Genomic DNA, 20,055 nt, shown 5'->3' with positions numbered 1-20,055 from the left:
AAAATTGAAAACAGAAATATCAGTTTATTTAGGATTAGCAAGAGACTTCCATTTCATGAGGAAGATGAAGTATGATGACTTTGTGAACAATTCATTGTGTATACTATTCATCAAGTGATAGAAAAATTTATAGGGAACCTGTTTAAGTGCTGGGAAAACAAATAATTAAATTACTAATTCCATAATTTTTCACAAATACATTCCTGAATAAGCAGCAACTCATGTATTTTTTTTTTCCTGTTATGGGTTTTTAATGGCTTAGGAAAAGGTTCTTTACTGATCAGTTTTATATCTAATGTAATAAAAACAATGAACACATTTTATGAGTTTTTAGAAAGTTTATTACTGATACTTATCATCTATTTGCCCCACCCCCAAATAAAAGAACCAACATATTTGTACATGAAACCTGGGTCCACTTGATAAAAAATTTCAATCTTTGAAATAAAATAGTTAATGGCAAATCTCAATAAAAATTCATTTTGACAATAATCAATGCTATTCAGAAATAAGGAAATCATATGTCTTACTTGTTAAAACTTAATGGGTTTTGTTATATGCCTGTGTGTATATATTTTGCTTTAAAACTTATCAATAGCTATTGGAAAAGATATGATTTAAGCTTATGATTTATTTAAAAGCATATTTTAGTAAGCAAATACTTTCGGCCAATCAACATATCCACATATTTTATAAAACACTTTAAATACAACTATATAGTTGTACAGTTTATCGTATAACTATAAAATCACAAGACTGATTGACTTTTAACATAATAAAATCTATGTAGTCAAATGAGTGGTAATGTTTTAAGGTAATGATCATGGGACTCTCAAGGATGCTACAGAGGCACTTTTGAAGTCTCTTTTGTAGCTATTTTCAAAAGGATAGGAGTTTCATAGTTTAATCATTCATTTACTTTGGCCCCCAATAGTATTCCAGTTCAGACATCCTTTATATTTACCAGTCTTGGCAACTTGGAAAAGTAAAACTAATCTTCATCGAATGAAGATTTGTCATCTATGAAGATGTTCAAAGGAATGTTAATTCAGGTTCTGATAATAATTCTGAAATTTGAGCATTTACACACTTTTAAGATGTGTAAATTATAGTAACCACGTATATCATAGACATCTTCTGTATATGCCTCTCATTTTGGAATAATGAGATTTTTAAAACAACAGTGACTCATAACATTGAAATAGGACACTATAGTTCAAAAATGATAAGAACCATTTTATACTGTATAACAAAATCCATATCAGACAATATCTTGGAAGGGTATATCTGTTGGTTTTTGCATGTGTGTGTGTGTGTGTGTGTGTCTGTAGCTCAATCGCATGGGCCCAACAAATTGACAACTTTCCTGTAAGTCTCTCTCCATGAATCACTGCAGTTGAAATAGTGCTTAAGTGTCAGAAATAGCTTTTATGTAAAATGTTATTAAATAGCACCAGTATTACTTGAAGGTAAAGTGAGACATTAACAGGAACGCAGAATACAAGTTTAATTTCTAACTACAAGAGAGAAAGCATCTCCCAGATGAAATACCAGTTAGATTTGGATTATTTTTAAGGTCACAGCCAGGAAAGCATCACTCATGAAACATTTCAGGATTTTGCTTGGAAAAGTTAGAGAAAAGCCCTGTATATCGCTCTTTTACATTATATTCCCAAAGAAGAGATATATGCTTACGTAATCAAGACAGTGCAGTCTCACCAATGAAGTTCCCCATGAAAGATACATTTACTCATTTTATATATTAGTTCAACAAGATAACAAATATAATAAAAGTACTTAAAAGCAATCTGATTAGAGCAACATTTACATTAAGTACAAAATATACAGTAAAATGAAACATCTTATTAAATAGACCTGTAGGTTAACAATACCTTACTTAAAGGTACACATGTTCATGACTCTATTTTCACATTTATTTGTCCTATATTTGATAGCTCCTATTACCACGGCATGCTTTTGTCACTGTAATTTCTAGGATCTTTGTATATTTTTCCTGTAAGTATTCCCATGACTTTATCTGCAAAGGTAATTTAAAAAGCATTGCTTTCAGAGTAAAAAAAAAAAAAAAGAAATTCCATATTTTTTACAAGCAGTTGTGCACAAAACTATTATAGTGTTTGGGAAACGTCCCTCGATCTTTATAAATTCATCGTTATAAAATATGTACTTTTGTACTAAAGTAAAGACTTGCCTTTAAAATTAAGTGTTGCCAACCTACTGTATTATTCTGGCTCTAAAGTTAGATACGAAATCCTTGACTATGAATTAGAAGAGCATTATTTGAGAAGATCTGCCAATCAACATTTCCAAATGTGGTTGCCCATCTTAAAAATGTTTTCTTAATTAGAACAGTTGGGGATGCTTAGAACAGAACAGTAGTGCTTTTGCATTATAACAACAAAGAAGTATTACAGTATCCAGCTCTCCAGCCCTGGGGTCCAAGTGCTCAGTCGTGACTCACTTGCAAGCTGACAGAAGAGAAGCTGCGTCCTACACTTGAACACAACGGGGCAATGACAGCATCTGTTACACTCTTCCATATGGTCTGCACCGAAGGCAGGACCATGAGGCAGGTCTTCACGAAAGGCATTATAATCCTGGAATGGAGGAAGAGATTTGTGTAGGCATTACTGGTTTTACCAAATAAGGCCGCTGACTCTTGCACGTGCATGGAAAGATATAATGATGGCCGAATTTACCTAAATTTGGCTGTACATTTGAAACAAGTAAATAAACAGTGACCCTCAGAGTGATGAGATGCGCAGAGACATGTTGCTTAAAAAAATAAACGAGCATGTAGATACTAAACACTAGTAGTCTTTCGGTAGGTGGCATGCTACCTAAAAGAGTAAAGCAAACAAGAAATAAAACAGTAAATGTATCTGCCCCTAAACATTAAACCTGCTTAATTCTTCATATTTTCCTGAGGTTCTACTTCCAGTTGCCTCATTCCACTTCCCTATCCCTTGGGCGAGGCTGGCTTGGATACTCCTTTTCTTTGGCTTCTAAAGTACAAAATTTCCTAATCCTCAAATTTACCAAAGGGGATCATAAATAGATGGCTCCATTTCTGTCTTTCCTACTAGAATGGAGGCTCTTTGAGTGAGGACACCCTTGAACTTTATCAAAGATTTGAGCTGAACCGAATTTAGCATTCCGTCATGCTTAATATTACTAATTTTTCATAGTTATTATATACACTGTGTGGTAGAGCTGTGTGGTAGGATTAAAAGAACCCTGCAATTATGTCAGAACTCTTAGGCAAAACAAAACAAAAAAACCTAGGCTATACTGGAATTATTTTTTCCTTATGTCTTTTCTCAGGATAATTTGCAAATGTTCATATTCCTCAGGCTGATTAATTTTCTCTATAATCTTCTGAATAATGCTCTCTGTTGTGGAAGTGATATTCGAGCACAAAAGTATCTTTGAATTCTCAGGAATTGTTGGTAGCCTCAATGGAATTTTTATTATTATCTGGATGGGCACAAGGAGGTAAGGTTGATTTTCCTGGTTTACTATTAAAACGGGACTTAAGTAAAGGTCTGCTGTGCTTAGCCGAAAGGGAAGGGAAGATCTGTCCGATTGATTGAGATATTTTTAGAATACTGAATTATTCATATCGACTGTATACACATTTATATTTATCTCATATCTTGTTCCAAGTGCTAAAGACTAAAAGAAATTTTTAAAGAAAATTAATTACGGGGTGTTTCAGAGCTAAACAGTTGAATGGAATGCTGAATGATGACAACTTTTGACTTCTTATCCCATTGTTTCTCACTTGATGTATGGCCTTGGGTGTATCACTACAAATTAAGGTAGAACAGGAGCTCTGACAGATTGGCTATAAGGATTAACACTTACTGTGCACCCTTGAAACGTCTATATGCTGCTGTCATTATAATGTACATATGATGCCGTCACGCGTAAGTAGAACAATGTGAAATCAGAATAAATAGTGAAAAGAAAATAATCTCAAATTGCATGTACTATACAACTAAAGTGTACATCAGAAGGCTTCCTAACCAAATCTACTTCATTAAGAATATAATACACTTTCTCCTCTTCCTTAGGCTAAGACATTTTCTATCGCATAGCTTCTTAGATCTCCATGTTCTAAAAGGGAATTTAAGCACAGGACAAAAGCGGACTTTCCAGTTCAGCAAAGTGCAGCTGCTTACATCTGAGACTTCAGTTGATAGGATATGGTAAACTCATTTTAGTTTTATTTTCTTTAAGTTGTTGTTCTCTCACTGTGGATCAGAGGATCGGATGCTCTTCAAGCACTTCTTAAAGAAACCTTTTAATTTATAGAATGACACACTCCTCCATTGGATAACAAAGCCTTTGGAACAAGAGACTCTTACTTAGCTTTGCATTAAGTATAGTGTCACGTAGGTTGCATGGTCACAGCAATTTGCTATGTTAAAAAGCACCGGATGTTATACTCTATGTTGGCAAATTGAATTTAAATAAGCTTTTTTAAAGAAAGTAAAAATCTCTTCTTGAAGAGAAATTGCTACTATCATATTTCTGCAAGTTGGACCATCTATTTGAATCGCATCCCAGCAAAAACAAGGGTTAAGGGAGCTCCAACCACATTCCTTTGATATGATTCCCTTCGGATCAATGATCTGCTGTTGCCAGATGGTGGCTATCTCCTGAATGCGGTATGGTGTCAAACCGATCCACTGGTCCCTCATGGCCTGTACTTCTGACCAAGGATCCAACATCACCAGATTGAGTTCTGGGTGTTTGTTGTTGTTGTTATTTGTTTGTTGAAGCAATCTTAAATCAGATCCATTGTGATAATGTCATGTGGCTTGAATATCTATTACTGAATACTTTCATAGCTTTCGTTACCAACGTCTTGGTACTAAACAACCCCTGCCCCCTGCCAAAAGAAAAAAGAAAGAAGGGGAGTGAAACAGTGCAGGAGAAAGGCTTATTCAAATAGGTTGGTTCTTTTATAAGGCCTTTCTTTCCTTGATCTGGTCTTATCATGTCATGGGAATGTAACCCATTAATGATAAATCTATTTTATCAATATATAAACTAACTTTTAAGCATTTTTTTTGTTTGAAGTTACTTATCTACTTACAATCACAGCTGCCTGATGATGAATGGATGATTGTTAAATATTAATGTCCCGCATGAATGTAATTTGAAAAACAAGCTGAGGTTAAATAATACATTTTATGTAGCTGAAAAAAGAAATGGTTTGATGATTCACCACTGGAAGCACTGCACACACAAAAACACCTTCCGTTTTCAGGAGAGCCAGGTGAAGGAAGCATCATTTGGTAATTGTAGCTTTACTTAGGTCTTCCACTATTTAGAACATGAAAACCATTTTGTTTTCAATTCCTCAATGGGTGCTCTAGGAAAGCCCAGCTTTGTTGATCATACACATGGCACTCTGTATTTCTAAACAGCTTAATAGCCAACAGTTTACAATATGCTATGTGGTCACTCAGGTTTTCACATTTTTGAAAGAGGTTAGATGACTGGTTTTGGTTAATTAGGAATCCAAAACTTTATGTGCTGGCTTAGGTGTCTTTTAAAAAATCCATGTGCCTAATGTCAGAATACGAGCTAACCATACATCTGGCCTTAGTGAATTTGCTTGTGTATAAAGGCAAAGATTTTCATTCCTCTGGCAGTCTTTTGGCACTTTCAACATATTTTAGTTGTTTTCCATCTTTAGTGATCAAATTAAATTGATGTTCTTTGTCCTTATTTGGTGAATTTTTATTTATCCACTTTTTATAAAGATTTATTTATTTATGTGTGTGTGTGAGAGAGAGAGAGAGGGAGAGGGAGAGGGAGAGGAAGACAGTGTGTGAGTAGGGGGAGGGCTAGAGGGAGAGGGAGAGAAAGAATCCTTAAGCTGACCATGCTGAGCCTGATCAGGATTCCATTTCCTGACCCTGAGATCATGACCTGAGGTGAAATCAAGTCAGTGGCTTAACCAACTGAGCCACCCAAGTGCCCAGATCTTTTTTTTTTTTAATATAATTTAAAAGACTTTTTAGACTCCTTTTTCTCTGTGAGGACTTCCCAGTGCCCCCCCTCCATCTTCCTCAATGGGTTTTCCTCAGCATCTACTTCTGTTACGTAGCCAGCTGCCCTGGTATGCTGAGGCAACTGAAGCAGACCCTACAACTTACTCATCCTTGGCCCAGCGCCCAGCGCCCAGCACAAACTAAGCACTCAATACATTTATCTGGTTGAGCTAACTAGCTAGTTAAGTAACTAAAGCAAATTGATTTACAAGGTAAAGGGGAACTGAGAATAATTTTGTAGCTTCTAGCAATGAACACAATACCTGTTAGGGTGTGAGGGTGTGGCAATACCATGTAAAGTGATTAAGAAAGACATGGAGGCATTTAGGATTATACATTTTGCCAGGACTGCCCTAAGCACAAGCTTGACAACTGTTGCAATACTGGGGGATGATCAGAATGTTCCATCTCTCAGGACCAAGTGAATACCTTTTACAACAATAGCAACACAACTTCTTGGTAGATGTAACACTTTCCTTTAAAATTTTTTTAATGCTTGAAAGGTTCTCCAAAGTTTTATGATGCATTTTCAGTGTGAATAAGGTCACTCAAAATATCCTATTAATGCCCAGTAGGTTTCTATACTCGTTTTCCCTTTAAGTTGATGCCACTCCCCATGTTGTGTCATGGGTGAAAAAAAGTAATTTGGAGCCCTTCTCATTTCCTTATCCTGCAGCTTGGGCGTTCATTCGTTTCTGTGGGGGATTCCTCACCTTAATGGCACACACAGGGCCTCTCCTCTGCTGTCATCCTTGCCATTTGCTAGTGGCAGGGCTGGAGCTGCCCCTCCATCCATCGCACGCCTAACCAGGCCTGACATCCCTGCTCAATTATCCTGTCACTGGCGTCCTGCTAGGGGATCCCGTTTGTTTTCGCCCAAGCACAGGTGGTGACCGAATAGAAGGTGATGGAAGACCTGAGTGCCTTGCCCGAACCACGGGCACAAGTCCTAACCCGCAGCCTGTGCGGCGGGGAGCAGGGCCCCCAGGTCGCCACCTGCACCGTCAGCTGGGCCTTAGGAACACCCGAAGGAAGGTCACTTCTGTTTAAGCTCCTCAGCCAACCTAGGCCCCTAAGGAAGGCCCTACCTGGCCCCCGTTCCCGCCCGGGCGCCCGCTCTTCTCGCAGCAGGCCTGGGGAGGACGGGGTGCGGGGGGCAGGGGGCAAGGCACGACCCCGCGGTTCAGCGAGCCGGCGCCCCGGGGTGCCCCTTCTCACCAGATGTGCAGGCAGCTGAGGGTGGCGAAGAGAACCCCTGCCGCGAAGGCCATGGGCATCGCCAGGAGCAACGTCAGGAACTTGTAGATCACGTACTTGCTGACCTCAAACAGGGCATGGCTGCAAATCCACACTTTGTCAAAGGAGTGCGTAGACACGGGCTCCGCGATCACGTCCTCGAAGCCCACCTGCAGGGGCGAGACCAGGGGTCACGAACCTCTGCCGCTGCGCCCCAGGGGGAGGGGAGGGGAGGGGGGCAGGAGGGGCCGCGGCGCCCCCGGGGGGGGAGAGGAGGGGGGGCAGGAGGGGCCGCGGCGCCCCCATCTCCGGGGCGGGCGGGGCACATCACATCGGGGCCGCCAGCGCCCCCCCACCCCGGCCTCCCCCCGCCTCCGCGAGGTGCGAGGCCCCGCGCCCCAGGCCGCCCCGGGCTCACCTGGAGGTGCGAGTTGAGGCGGCGGGGGTCGCGGTCGGAGCCCGAGTCCGCCAGCTGCTCCAGGTCGCCGAAGTCCACGGCGCTGTGGCGGCTGTAGGCGTCGTCGTCCATGCAGAGCTGGACGTCGGCCTTCTCGGTCTCCAGCCCCATCGCGGCGCTCGGGGCGCGGCGGCCGCTGCTGCCCGGCCCGGGCCCCCCTTCCCGCCGCCGCCCCGCCCCGTCCCGCCCCGCCTTCCGCGGGCTCCGCGGCTCCCGGGGCGGGGACCTGGGGGGGAGGGGGACCGGGAGGGAGGGCACGGACCCGAGCCCCGCCCCGCCCCCGGCCCCGCCCCCGGCCCCGCCCCGCCTTGCTCCAGCCCGAGCTGCCGGCTCCTGGCGGAGGACGGACCCGAGCCCCGCCTTGCCCACCTCGGGCCCCCGCAGCTCCCGGGTCGGGGACCCGAGCCCCGCCCCGCCTCGCCTTGCTCCAGCCCGGCGGCTGCGGCTCCCGGGGGCGGGGACGGACTCTAGCCCCGCCCGCTCCCCGCCCACGCCCCGCCCACGCCCCCGCGCCCACCGGCTCCTGGAAGGGTCAAGGCCCCGCCCCCGCCACGCCCCCGCCCCGCCCCTTCCGCGCCCACCGGCTCCTGGAGGGGCCAGGACCACGCCCCCGCCACGCCCCCGCCACGCCCCCTCCGGGCCCGCCGCTCCTGGGGGCCCGAGCCCCGCCCCACCTCGCCCCGCCCGGGAGGTGGCTCCCGCCCCGAGTCCCGCCGCCACTTTTTAGCCGGGTCGCAGCCCGCCTCCGGCTGGGAAGCGTCCAACGGGCACATTCGGGCCCCCGGGGATCCCGGGTCCCCGCCACCGCGGGGCTGCAGAGCCCCTGGGTCCCGGCTGATGCCTGGAACCGCGATCCTCAGCAGCTGCGCGACGCAGGGCTGACGCGCTCCCTGCAGGGAAGCGCCCAGGTGCTTAGGAGCGCGGGTCTAGAGCCCCAGGTTTGTCTCCACCTCGCGGCTCTACCCTCCACCGTGTGCCCGGGACCCAGCTGCCTCCTTGTAAAATGGGAGCAACTGGGCGCGGGGCGCCTGGGTGGCCCAGGTCAGGATCCCCGAGTTCTGGGATCAGCCCCTCGTGGGGCTCCTGCTCCGTAGAGAGCCTGCTTCTCTGCACCCCGCCCCCCCCCCGCTCCTGCAGGTGCGCGCTCTCCCTCGCTCAGATTAATACATAAATATATTTTTTTAAAAATGGGAGCAATTGTTCTTGCTTCACAGTTGTCGCTCGAGAATGAAATTCCTGCAACACCTACACGCTCTCGGAACACACAGCTAGGACACACCTGATTGCTAGGCAGTCGCACAGGTGCTGGAGCATCCAGCCAGCACCGCAGCTGCCGAGCTCCCAGGGCCCACAGGTGTGTGAGCCCGCTGGAGGCGAGGCGAGGAACGAGATGCTCCGGTGAGCTCCCCGTCCCCGGGGTGTTGCACTCTCAGAGCAGAAAGGAGGTCTCTCTCTCTCTCCCTCTCTCTGCCCCCCCCCCCTTTCTTCCCTTCTAAATTAAAACTCTTAATTTGCCTTTGAATCAAGCGCTGCTGAAAGATGTCATTTCCTCTCCAAGATGCAGCCGCATTCACAACTACCTGTGAACAAGCCCCTGCCAGGCTGCAAGAGAGGAGCCAGACTGCCGAGTGGCCCCTCAGAAGCTTTCAGAAAGGAGGAGTTTGCATGTTTCCAAGGGTTAAAAAAGTCTGGTGGACTTAGATCCTTCTTTGGGGAGGAAAGTACTTAGTGAAAATTTGCCAAAAGCAAAAGGGTCTTAGCCTTGTGGGGTTGCCGGCTGCTTGCTAAGACGGAGTAACAATGCAGTTAAGTATTGCTGAAAATCAGTGTATTGGGAACTTGCTGCATGTATCAAATCCTGGTGTGTGAACTGGATTTGAAGAATCACTTCTAATTAAAAAAAAAAAGGCTGTTTTTGAAAGAAAACAATAAGAATTATACACAATTAAGAATTGACACAAAGAGCAGGATCTGAATAAGAATTATACACAAAGAGCAGGATCTGAATAGGAAAACTATTTTGGAACCAAAACTCAATATTCCTAGTCATTAAATGGATGGCAGTGTTGGTGCCCCATGCTTGAATCTCATGCCTGTCACAGAGGTGGTCGTGTTTGCCCATTCTCTTGTTTCTTACTCTTCTTTCCCAATTTTATTCAGGTTCAGTTCATTCCAAAGTGGTGACTTACACATTTTGCTTATTGCCTTTTCTATCCTTCTCTACCTCCTCCTTAGCAGACTGACTCTAGGAGTCGGGGCTCTTCTGGAGTTGTTGCCCCAAAACTGTTTATCAAAGTGAATAGAAGACATTAATGCTTAAGAAAATTCATACTAACGATTACTAGGAAATGGAAAAGAAATGAATTTATAGCGAAATAACCTTTTGTAAAAATTTATTTTCCTTAATAAAATCCCAGATTTTAAAATATTGCTGAAGAAGAAAGTCATTCCCATGGTGCTAGAGTTGAAGCAGTGGCTGAAAATCTGGCTAAGCGTCTTTCCTTTCTTTGTCCTCTGATCACGTTTACATTTCCAGTGGGATTAGTAAGACATTTGCAATAATTTTCAAAAGTAATTGACTCATTTTTCAGGCATCAGGGCCAGGAGGCCAAAAAGCGGAAGAAATTAACATTGTCTTAATGGAACAGCTTAGATTATGGATTCATTTGTAATGTGATAGGTATTTATGAAAATGTGATTCTAAAACCTAAGCTAAGAGAAACCCATCTAGGTTTGTCGTATTTTGCATAGGGCTTAAAAAAGGATTAACTCATTCATTCACTCTCAAACTTTTATTGAGTACCCCCCATGGATTGATCTGTGTGAGGTTCCTATTTTGATGAAATTCTAGTTCATTTCATCATTTTAATACCAAAGATTTTTTGAGAAGAGCTATAAAAGTGATTTTGCTTATCTTATGAGTAGATGCTTAGAAAATGTTAGTTACTGTTCTCAGGGAGTTTGAACCCATGATTACCGAGGCAGATGGTCCCTATTCACTGGAAGGGGGATCTACCAGAAAAGGAAGAAGACAGGAAGGGGATTGAGCTGAGCACACACTAGTATCTCCCAAACCACAGGATTATTCCTTTGATAGCTTTCTTTAATTTTTTTTAAATTGCCCTATAACCAAAGGAACTAAAAAATTTCGTAATAAATACGTACTGGTACATTCATCTTCTGGCTGTTATAGCTTCTGACAAGAGGGCTGATTTTCAGATGTGGCATATTAATATGTTTGAAGAATAACAACTGAATAATTGATTAGTTTTTATGAGTAGGATAATTTGTAATAATTTTGTTCCTCACTTTTCTCAGTGTATTGTCTGAGAAAAATGATTTTTCTAGTTCATTGAAAATTGTGTGTGCATGCTTTTATGAATGAAAATAGCTGATTTTTCCCTTCTACTCTTCCTTTCTCCTTCTTTCTCTCTCTCTTTCTTTCTTCCTTTCTGTCACAAATCACAAAAGTGTCATTTTTTTCTCCTGTATAGCTTATGAACAACGTTAGGCAGGGTCTGTTTTACAAATTGCCATCGTGAAATTGGTTATTAATGATAATATTAATTTTAATGAAAAATTAATGAAATAATGACTCCTTAATTTCACCATACAGTATTATGAGTTAGTAATGTTTAAAACATTTGGGGTAGACCAGACTTTCTCAGCCTCAATACCATTGACATTTTGAGTCAGATCATTCTTTGTTGTGAGGGGCTGTCTTGTGCATCGCAGGATGTTTAGCAGCATCCCTGGCCTCAGTCCACTGAGTTGCCAACAATAGCACTCCCCAGTTTCAGCAAACAAAAACATTTCCAGGCATTGCCAAATGTCCCCTGGGATCCAACATCACCTTTCTCCTCCTTTCCTGGGCTGAGAACCCTTAGGTAGCACATTATTGAAACAGTTCTTCGCGTGAATGGGAAAAATTAAGGTCCAGCTGTCCATTTACAACCCCGTGCTTATGATAAATCTCAGAATTGTAATGCCAATTTGTCACAAACTCCAGGGAATTTTGAAATTAAATTTAAGGATACTTGTTTGCTCTCTTAAGTTTCCAAAGAACCCCTTATCATTGGTTACAGATTTTTCAATGCACTGCTGGTATTATTTGAGGGATATATATACCGCATTTGGAGACCAACAAGAAGCAACTGTCAGGCCCTGTCTACCTTGCAACCTCCTGCTCTTCCCTCACAAGAGCCAGAATGGATAATTACAGCTAGAAAAATGGAAATTGGGGATTTCTGGATTTCCCAGGTTTGTAAGGTTTAGTAATTTTTGAGACTCCTTAGCAACTGAATAGCTTTTCAAGTTTTAGGTGAACTTAACAGAGAAGTCCAGGGAGCTGTTGGTGGAAGAGCCAGGCAATTGCTTAAGCATCTCCTCCTAGACTTGCTCACTCCCAGCAGGCACTAAGCCTGGGCAATTTGGAAAGACCTCCAGTGTGCTCGCTGTATGACCCATTCTCTCTGTGGATAGTGGCTGTTTCTTGCATAACTCCCTGTCCCTTAGTCCTTCATCAGTGTATCTCTTCCTCTTCTTCCCCCTCCGTCCCCATTGCCCAGTTACCCCTTCCTCAATACACAGGACAGCCTCTCCCCAAACAATTTAAAGGAACAGATTTTAAAAATACCTGTTATTAAAGTTATTCAATAATCAACTGTTGTGGCGTGGTGCCCGAGAGTTGCATGGCATTTAATAAAAGCTTGTTCATTTTTTTTCTTACCTAAGACTTGTCTTTTTGTAAACATTGTGGGTAAAATTAGCCTTGTACTGGTGAACCAGGGAAATTTTAGTTTGATATTAAGACATAGTCATTTATTTGTAATTAGTGCCAACTTAATCTTCTGGCTGTTTCAAATAGCACCTGCTTTGGCCAAAAACCTCTTCTCATACACAAGAATTTCCAGAATTCACTTTTGTTTGGAAACACTTGACTATAGAAGTAGACAAGGAGAAGTACACTCTTAAAAAGTCCATATTCATGATTAGAGCTGAGAGGATAGGTCTTTCCATTCTTATTCAAAACAATGTGTGACAATGAATTTCAGATTTATTTTATCCTGTTTTCCATAAGTGAAGGATGTTCCTGTTTAATCTTCTGATTATCCCATTCATTTCTGGAATACTGTATATATAAATAAGACACGTCCATAGGGCTTTGATATTTTATCTTTCCAGAACATGAAATAGACACTAATTAGCTTTTGGTGAGCACCAGCTCTCAAGTTAACCTCTTAATAAGTACAACTTCTTCTGTATTCAAATGGGAACATATTTCTGTAAAGATGAATCGTTACATGTTTTCCAAATACCAATTGAAATATGCACAATAAGACTACTAATTATTAAAACAACAAATCTAGAGGTTGTTTTCTTGACTTGGGGTTTTATTTTGGACAGAAAAAGTATGATTTAATTTGAAGACTTGTTTTCTCTAGCAATTCTTTTTACAAATGTTATTTCACTTTCATTTAGAGTAAATGCCAGTTTAAAAACATGACATAGCTCATCTACTTTCATCAAGAGAAAGAAAGATGGAATTATTTTTGGTTTTGTTCAATATTAGTGCATATTTCCAATATAAGAATAAAGACAAAACCACAGAATACCTTAGTGTCTTAGTGTCTATTAGGTGACCTTTAGTGCTCAAGAGAGTCATCTGGGAATCAAGAGCAAGGGGAATCCAACTGCACGGAGCAGATGGAAGATTGGAATGCCGCCAAGGGGCTGGGCAGAAGAATTTTTAGATTCTATTTTTCATTCAATAAATATGTGGGAAGAATTGTGTTTCTACAGTTTACTAAAATAATATTTGTCTATTTCTGTTCTGTGGTTACCCAAAACTCTAAGGCAGATTTTTACACTTACCTAAAGGCACAAAATAAATTCAGCAATTTAGGTTGTCTTTACGTTCTCTTTCTGGGCCACTGAAGCCCAGTTAGGCCCTCTGTCTGCCAACTGCTTTTTAACTTCTAGGTTCCTAGTTTGCAACAGTGAAAGGATTGCACCTGAAGGTAGATATTAAAGAAGTTATTTATTTATTTAGATTTTATTTATTTATTCATGAGAGACACAGAGAGACAGAGAGGCAGAGACACAGGCAGAGGGAGAAGCAGGCTCCATGCAGGGAGCCCGACGTGGGACTTGATCCCGGGTCTCCAGGATCACGCCCTGGGCTGAAGGGGGCACTAAACTGCTGAGCCATCCGGGATACCCTCTATTTTTTTTTTTTTTTAAAAGAAGTTACTCTATTAGATACATCATATATAGGACTATTGACATTCTGTGTCTGAATAAGGTAATTTTTCTTTTGTTAAACAATTAGTAAGTGAATAAATGTCTGATTTCAAAAAGCAATTTTAATGGATGTCTGCATTTTCTTAAAAAGGTAGGAACCCTTCTGAGCATTCAGAACATTCTTGTCATACTAATCTCAAGAGAAACTGTAAACTTTTCAATGAAATATGCACTGTTTCCTATAACATCTGTATTTATGTCACCATCTCACTTTTGGGAAATGATAACAATTATTTCCCAAATAGAGTGACATTTTCTCCTTGATAATAGTGAGTGAATGTAAGATTCTGCTTGTCATTGATGATCGGTCTACATACATTCACATAATGACACATTTTACTAACAAGTGTGCTTTTTCCTTTTTAAAAATTATTGTGGTCATTGGAAGCTCTTGGATAAACATCTCACTGAAAATCAACTTAGATAGTAAAACACTGTGGCCCTGAAAAACTGCACACTACTTTATTTGGAAATAGTAGAATTTGCAGAATGTTGCTGTAAAGGGCATGTTACTCAAATTACTTGGTTCTGAAGACTCTTACTATGAAAGCAAAGTATTTTCTGAAGGAGTAGAGCACAAATAGCTAAATGTTTGGGCCAAAAAATAGAGTTATTATTTTATTACTTTGGAAAAGCTTATCCAATTTCACCATATACATATTGCAAGTCTTTTTCATTAAAAAATTGCATAATACAGGACGAAAGAGGTGGCAAATGAATGCTAAGTTTAAATTATTCATAATTATAGGATGCTGATTATTTGTCAGAGTTGGACTATCTTTTAGGAACAGAATAAAATGCAAGTAAGTTCCTTTTAGATGTAGGGAGATATTTTAGGATATTAGAACCTCCTCTAGAGTCCTACACTCCTGCCATGGATCTCATTTTCTTTTAGGTTTCTTTGGTGTCTTCTTGTTGGTTTGTTTTTTCCTGCCAGAGAAAGTGTTCCCATGATGAACGGTTCTTTTTTTTTTCTTCTCTCTTTCTTAATTTCTTGCTCTTTTCTTTTCCAAAATGTTATTTTCGCCACTTACACAGTCTTGGTCATTAATCTCAGGATTGGGAAGAACTTAGAGGTTCTAGACCAACGTTCACTCATCCCCAAATCTTCATAATTGACCTTATAGATTGCTGGAATATTTAGCAATGGGGAATTATTTTATAAGGAACCAAATGTGGTTTTTATAAAATTCTTTATTATTTCTTCCAGATCATCTATTTACCTGAAATTCTTTTCCATCCTTCCTACTTACCCTCCCTCCTTCCTTCCATCTGTCCGTCCATCCAGTATCATTTTCTGCCTTCTACAGTTAAAACAAGGATGTGAAATGTCAGCCCTTGAAGTATTTGAAGACAGTTTTTAAACACCAAGCACTGTTACTACTAAATCCCCCATTTAACTGAACAGATTCATTTCCTGCAATTGTTCTTTGCGTGTCACTGTTCCAAAATGCTTCTTCTAATTCTCTCTCTCTCTTTTTTTTTTTTTGATCCTGTTCCTGATCTTGAAATCACTCATAGAGCATAACACTTGGTCTGGGGTCTCAGCAGTACGTGGAAAAGCAAGCATATTATATCATCTTCTTGGTATTGATCTCTATACTGTTAGATTTTTTGACTGCTCCGTCTTGGTGCTGCTTCAAACTAATACCATTGGACATTAAACTTTTAAGTCTTTTGTATTCATTTGTATTTTAGTTAGGTCATACTGCTAATATGAAGTACTTGAATATTTGATCTTAACAGGATGACCATATTATTCCTATTAAATTTTATCATCTTTGAGTTTCTTAATTTTGACAGTTTTCAGTGAATTACTTTACTGTTAATTTGCAATTTTGCCTTTATCTTTATCCATCATCACTGGCAAAATTTTGAATAGGGCAGTGTTGAGAACCGACTTAGTTATAAAACATTCCAATATAATGCCTATAAATATTATCTACCTGCTGATGATTTGAAGCCTGTTCCCAAGCTTCAAATTTGTATGTTCTGCTGATAACTTTGACATCTCAAACTTTGTCCAAAACCCAGCTCTTGACTTGACTTCTTACTGCTGGTCATTCTCCTCACATAGTTGGTCTTGAATTCTTTCGTTTCCCTCATTGCCTCCTTTCCCGTCAAGCTGGTTAGTTCTACCTCCAAACTCGATGCTTTCACCTTCTTCATTTTCACTTCCTCTCCCTGGTCTAAATTAACATCACAACCTGAATCATCTCTGTAGGCTCCATATTCTTCTGATTCTGCTTCCATTCTTCTCCCAGAAATTGTTTTCTCCACATAGCACCCACCATGTCTAAGAATATATATATTTTTACTAAAGAGTTGTGTGATGTGTATGTATATACATATCAAAGTGAACAGATTTAAGCATCAGCTGGACTTATCACAAGGAAAGCGCACCCTATAACCTCCGCTCAGATCAGTAAACAGAACATTACCAGACCTCAGAAATCTGTCACATACCAGTCTCTCGGTCACCCTCATCTCTTTCCCCAAAGTAACTATGATCCTGAACTCTAACATGAGGTATTAGACTGGCTTGTTATAAATTTTACATAAAGGGCACCATGTAGGGAAGCCCCGGTGGCTCAGCGGTTTAGTGCCGCCTGCAGTCCAGGGCCTAATCCTGGAGACCCGGGATTGAGTCCCACGTCGGGCTCCCTGCATGGAGCCTGTTTCTCCCTCTGCCTGTGTCTCTGCTTCTCTCTCTCTCTCTGCCTCTCTCTGTCTCTCATGAATAAATAAATAAAATCTTAAATAAAAATAAAAAATATTAAAAAAGGCACCATATATAATACTTTGCAAAAGTCTAATTCATTTCATTAAGCATGACTGTGAGATACACCCAAGTTGTATAGAGGAATAGTTCTGTCATTTTCATTTCATCTCCCTTCATTGCTGTGTGGTGTTTCATTGTAGGAATAAGCCACAATTCATTTGTCTACTTTAACTCTGATGGATGCATGGGTTGTTTCCTTTTAGGGGTTGCCATGAATACTACTGGTATGGCATTTTGACTATGTGTTTTGGTGCAGATATATCCATACCTCTGTCAGGTTTGTGTCGAAGAGAATATTTGCCAAGTGAAAGGGTAAATGTGTTTTCAATTATAGTAGATATTTCTGTTTTATAAAGTGATTGTACTAATTTACATGTTTATCAGCAGTGAGCGAAAATTCCAGTTGCTTCACATCCTCACCATGAATTTATTAATTCAACAAGAATATGAGAAAATATTAAGGTTGGCAGTGTCAAGAGTGGAAGGTTGACAGATCCCTGCTGTCTATTTAAAACCCGGAGGTAGATGAAAGGCAAAATCAAGTACTGGTTTGAGACCGTTATTTTTCCCAAAAGGTGGATCGCTGGAAACACACTCGTAGGAACACAGAAGGGTCAACATAATCAACCTAGCTAAAATGTCTCTTTGGGGAATAGAAAATGCATTCTTATTCACTCTACTTGCTTCCTGGGAAGGGATATATCAAATGTTACAGGATACATCTTGCTTTTACAAGCTTTCTTTTAAAATGTCTAATTATGAGTGAGTGTTTTTCTTTTTTCCTAAATATCGTGATATATTCAGTATCATAATTCTTCCATTATGTGCCAGTGACTTCTCTATTTCTCTATCTTTGCTGTCTCTTTTAGCTTAACTGAATACATAAATATGTAAATATATATACATTTGTAATACATTTAAAGATCTATAATTTTGATGTCTAGAGATGACAGTTGAGAAGTACTGACCTAATTCCTTGATGATTCTGACTAACCTTCATGGTTAAAGCCAATGTTAACATCTCAGGTCCAAACTAAAACATTTCTGGGAGGGCAAGGGGGGTGCTGTGGATAATTACATCAGGATAACCAATGTAGACAGAGACTGTCCCAGGCAAATTAAAACCTATCGCCATTGAGCTTGATAACAGTCGTCAGGCCATCTTTCCCCATTTCCAGGGCTATTTATGGCTGATGCCTTAAAGTGATTGGAGTTGTTCAGGAGGTTGGGGAAAAGAGAATTTTCCCCGAAAGTATCATGTGGTAGGAAAAAAAGGGGGGGGGGTTTAGAGTTAGGTTTTAATTCCTTTTCTAAAAATCATTAGCTTATAACTTTGGTTGTTACTTGACCTCTCTTGTCCTGAGTTCTTCATCAGAAAATCGCAATGACATGAGCATGAAACAAAATGCCTGAGAAAGGGTTAAATTATGCCATTACTGGAAAAGATACTCAATACATTTTAGTCTCCTCAGATGGTCAATTCTTGCAGAAGACAAGATAACTAAAGGGAGGGTCAAGTCTCTCACCCACCTCATAATTCTTAATATTGTGTATATCTTTTATATTTTCCTTCAAATACATTTTACATTTGCTGCTGAGAACTACCCTGTGAATTAGGCAAGACAATTGTTATTATATTCATATTAGAGCCAAAGAACCTGAGGCTCAAAGAAGTTTAAAGAGTGACAGACTTTTCATTGTTATTAAATATTAGGTAAAAACTCAAGTTTCTTGAGTTTTAGTCCAGGACTTTTTCCAACATTTGCAGGTTCTTCCTGCTTCTTTCAGGGAAATGGATGGGGAATTAATTAACTCTGCTCCTTCGGCTTGAGATAGATATCACATTGATTTGAAAAAACCTTTTAATAAAATATTTAAGGTGTGTTTGCTTATAAGTTATGCTTTGCTTTATTTTTTGATACAGGTGAGATGTCAATTATAGTTCTGGAAGCAGCTAAAGAATAAAATCACTAACCTCAGAATCTGCATATATATGATATATTTTATGGTTATTCCAAAACAAAGGCTCAATTCTGCAGTGGCTTTTCCCTGAATACTGGAAATGCCTCAGATAGGCTTCCTTCAGCTTGCTCTTCAGGGAGAGCATTATGCTCTTGGAGTGCTGATAGTATATCCAAAATGAAATTGATAATTTCAATCTGTGAAAAAAAGCACATAATTTATTTTGAAGGCAAATGGAAAGGAAATTATAGGCCAACTATTGTTGAGAATTATTTTCCACTGTTTTCTTCAACTGATAGCATGAGAAAGCTAAAATTAATCCTAAAACATTTGGAGCTTAAGAGTTAGGACTTTGCTAGTTCTTCAACAACAAAGGAAAGAGGGGAAAACAGGTGGACAATGTTCCAAGTCAATGGGAGTGGCTCATGCCTTTCCAAAGGGGGATGGGCTGGTGGACTGAGCACTGGCAAGGGAAGGGGCCACCCACATGGCTGCAGGTTTGGCCCAAATAGCTCTGAAGTGCTTCAGAAAATTCTGCACTAAAAGAGTAGTAAGAAACGCATGTACTTTGCTGTCTTCGGGAGAATGGTCTAAATGGAAGATGGAACCATATGGAAAAAATTTAGGGTATTTTTGGGTTTCTTTTTTTTTTAAATAACAGCTTTATTGAGCTATAATTCACATACCATGCAATTTACAAATTTAAAATGCATAATTCAGTGGTTTTTGGTGTATTCAGAGTTGTGCAATCATCTCCACAATCAATTTTAGAACATTTTCATCACCCTCAAAGGAAACTACACATTAGCTATTATCTCCCAATCCCTCCATTTCCCCCAGCCCTAGGCAACCACTGATCTACTTTCTATCTCTGTAGATTTGCCTGTTCTGAGCATTTCATATAAACGAATGTGTGCAATATCTGGTCTTGTGTTACTGCTCCTGTCTCTCAGCACAATATTTTTTTTTTTTTGAGATTTTATTTATTTATTCATGAGAAAAAGAATAGAGAGAGGCAGAGACAGAGGCAGAGGGAGAAGCAGGCTCCCCATGGGGAGCCCCATGTGGGACTTGATCCCAGGACCCCAGGATCACGACCTGAGCCAAAGGCAGATGCTCAACCACTGAGCCACCCAGGTGCCCTGTCAGCACAATATTTCTAAGGTTATCGGTGTTGCTTCATAAATCAGCACTTCATTCCTTTTGATGGATATTTCCTTGTAGTA

The 20,055-nt window shown here is 40.7% G+C and overlaps 1 protein-coding gene across 1 annotated transcript; it reads right to left on the bottom strand.

The window, feature by feature from the left end:
* Positions 1-324: 324 nt before the first annotated feature.
* CAV2 (caveolin 2) lies at positions 325-8,181 on the bottom strand. Its single transcript, NM_001010997.3, is given in 3 exon segments — positions 325-2,618; positions 7,308-7,495; positions 7,744-8,181. Coding segments are annotated over 3 exon segments (489 nt in total). The 5' UTR covers positions 7,894-8,181; the 3' UTR covers positions 325-2,467.
* Positions 8,182-20,055: the final 11,874 nt, after the last annotated feature.

The sequence above is a fragment of the Canis lupus genome, chromosome 14 (assembly GCF_011100685.1).
Source record: "Canis lupus familiaris isolate Mischka breed German Shepherd chromosome 14, alternate assembly UU_Cfam_GSD_1.0, whole genome shotgun sequence".
In the NCBI taxonomy this organism is placed as follows: Eukaryota; Metazoa; Chordata; class Mammalia; order Carnivora; family Canidae; genus Canis; species Canis lupus.
This window is presented reverse-complemented; position numbering and strand designations above follow the sequence as displayed.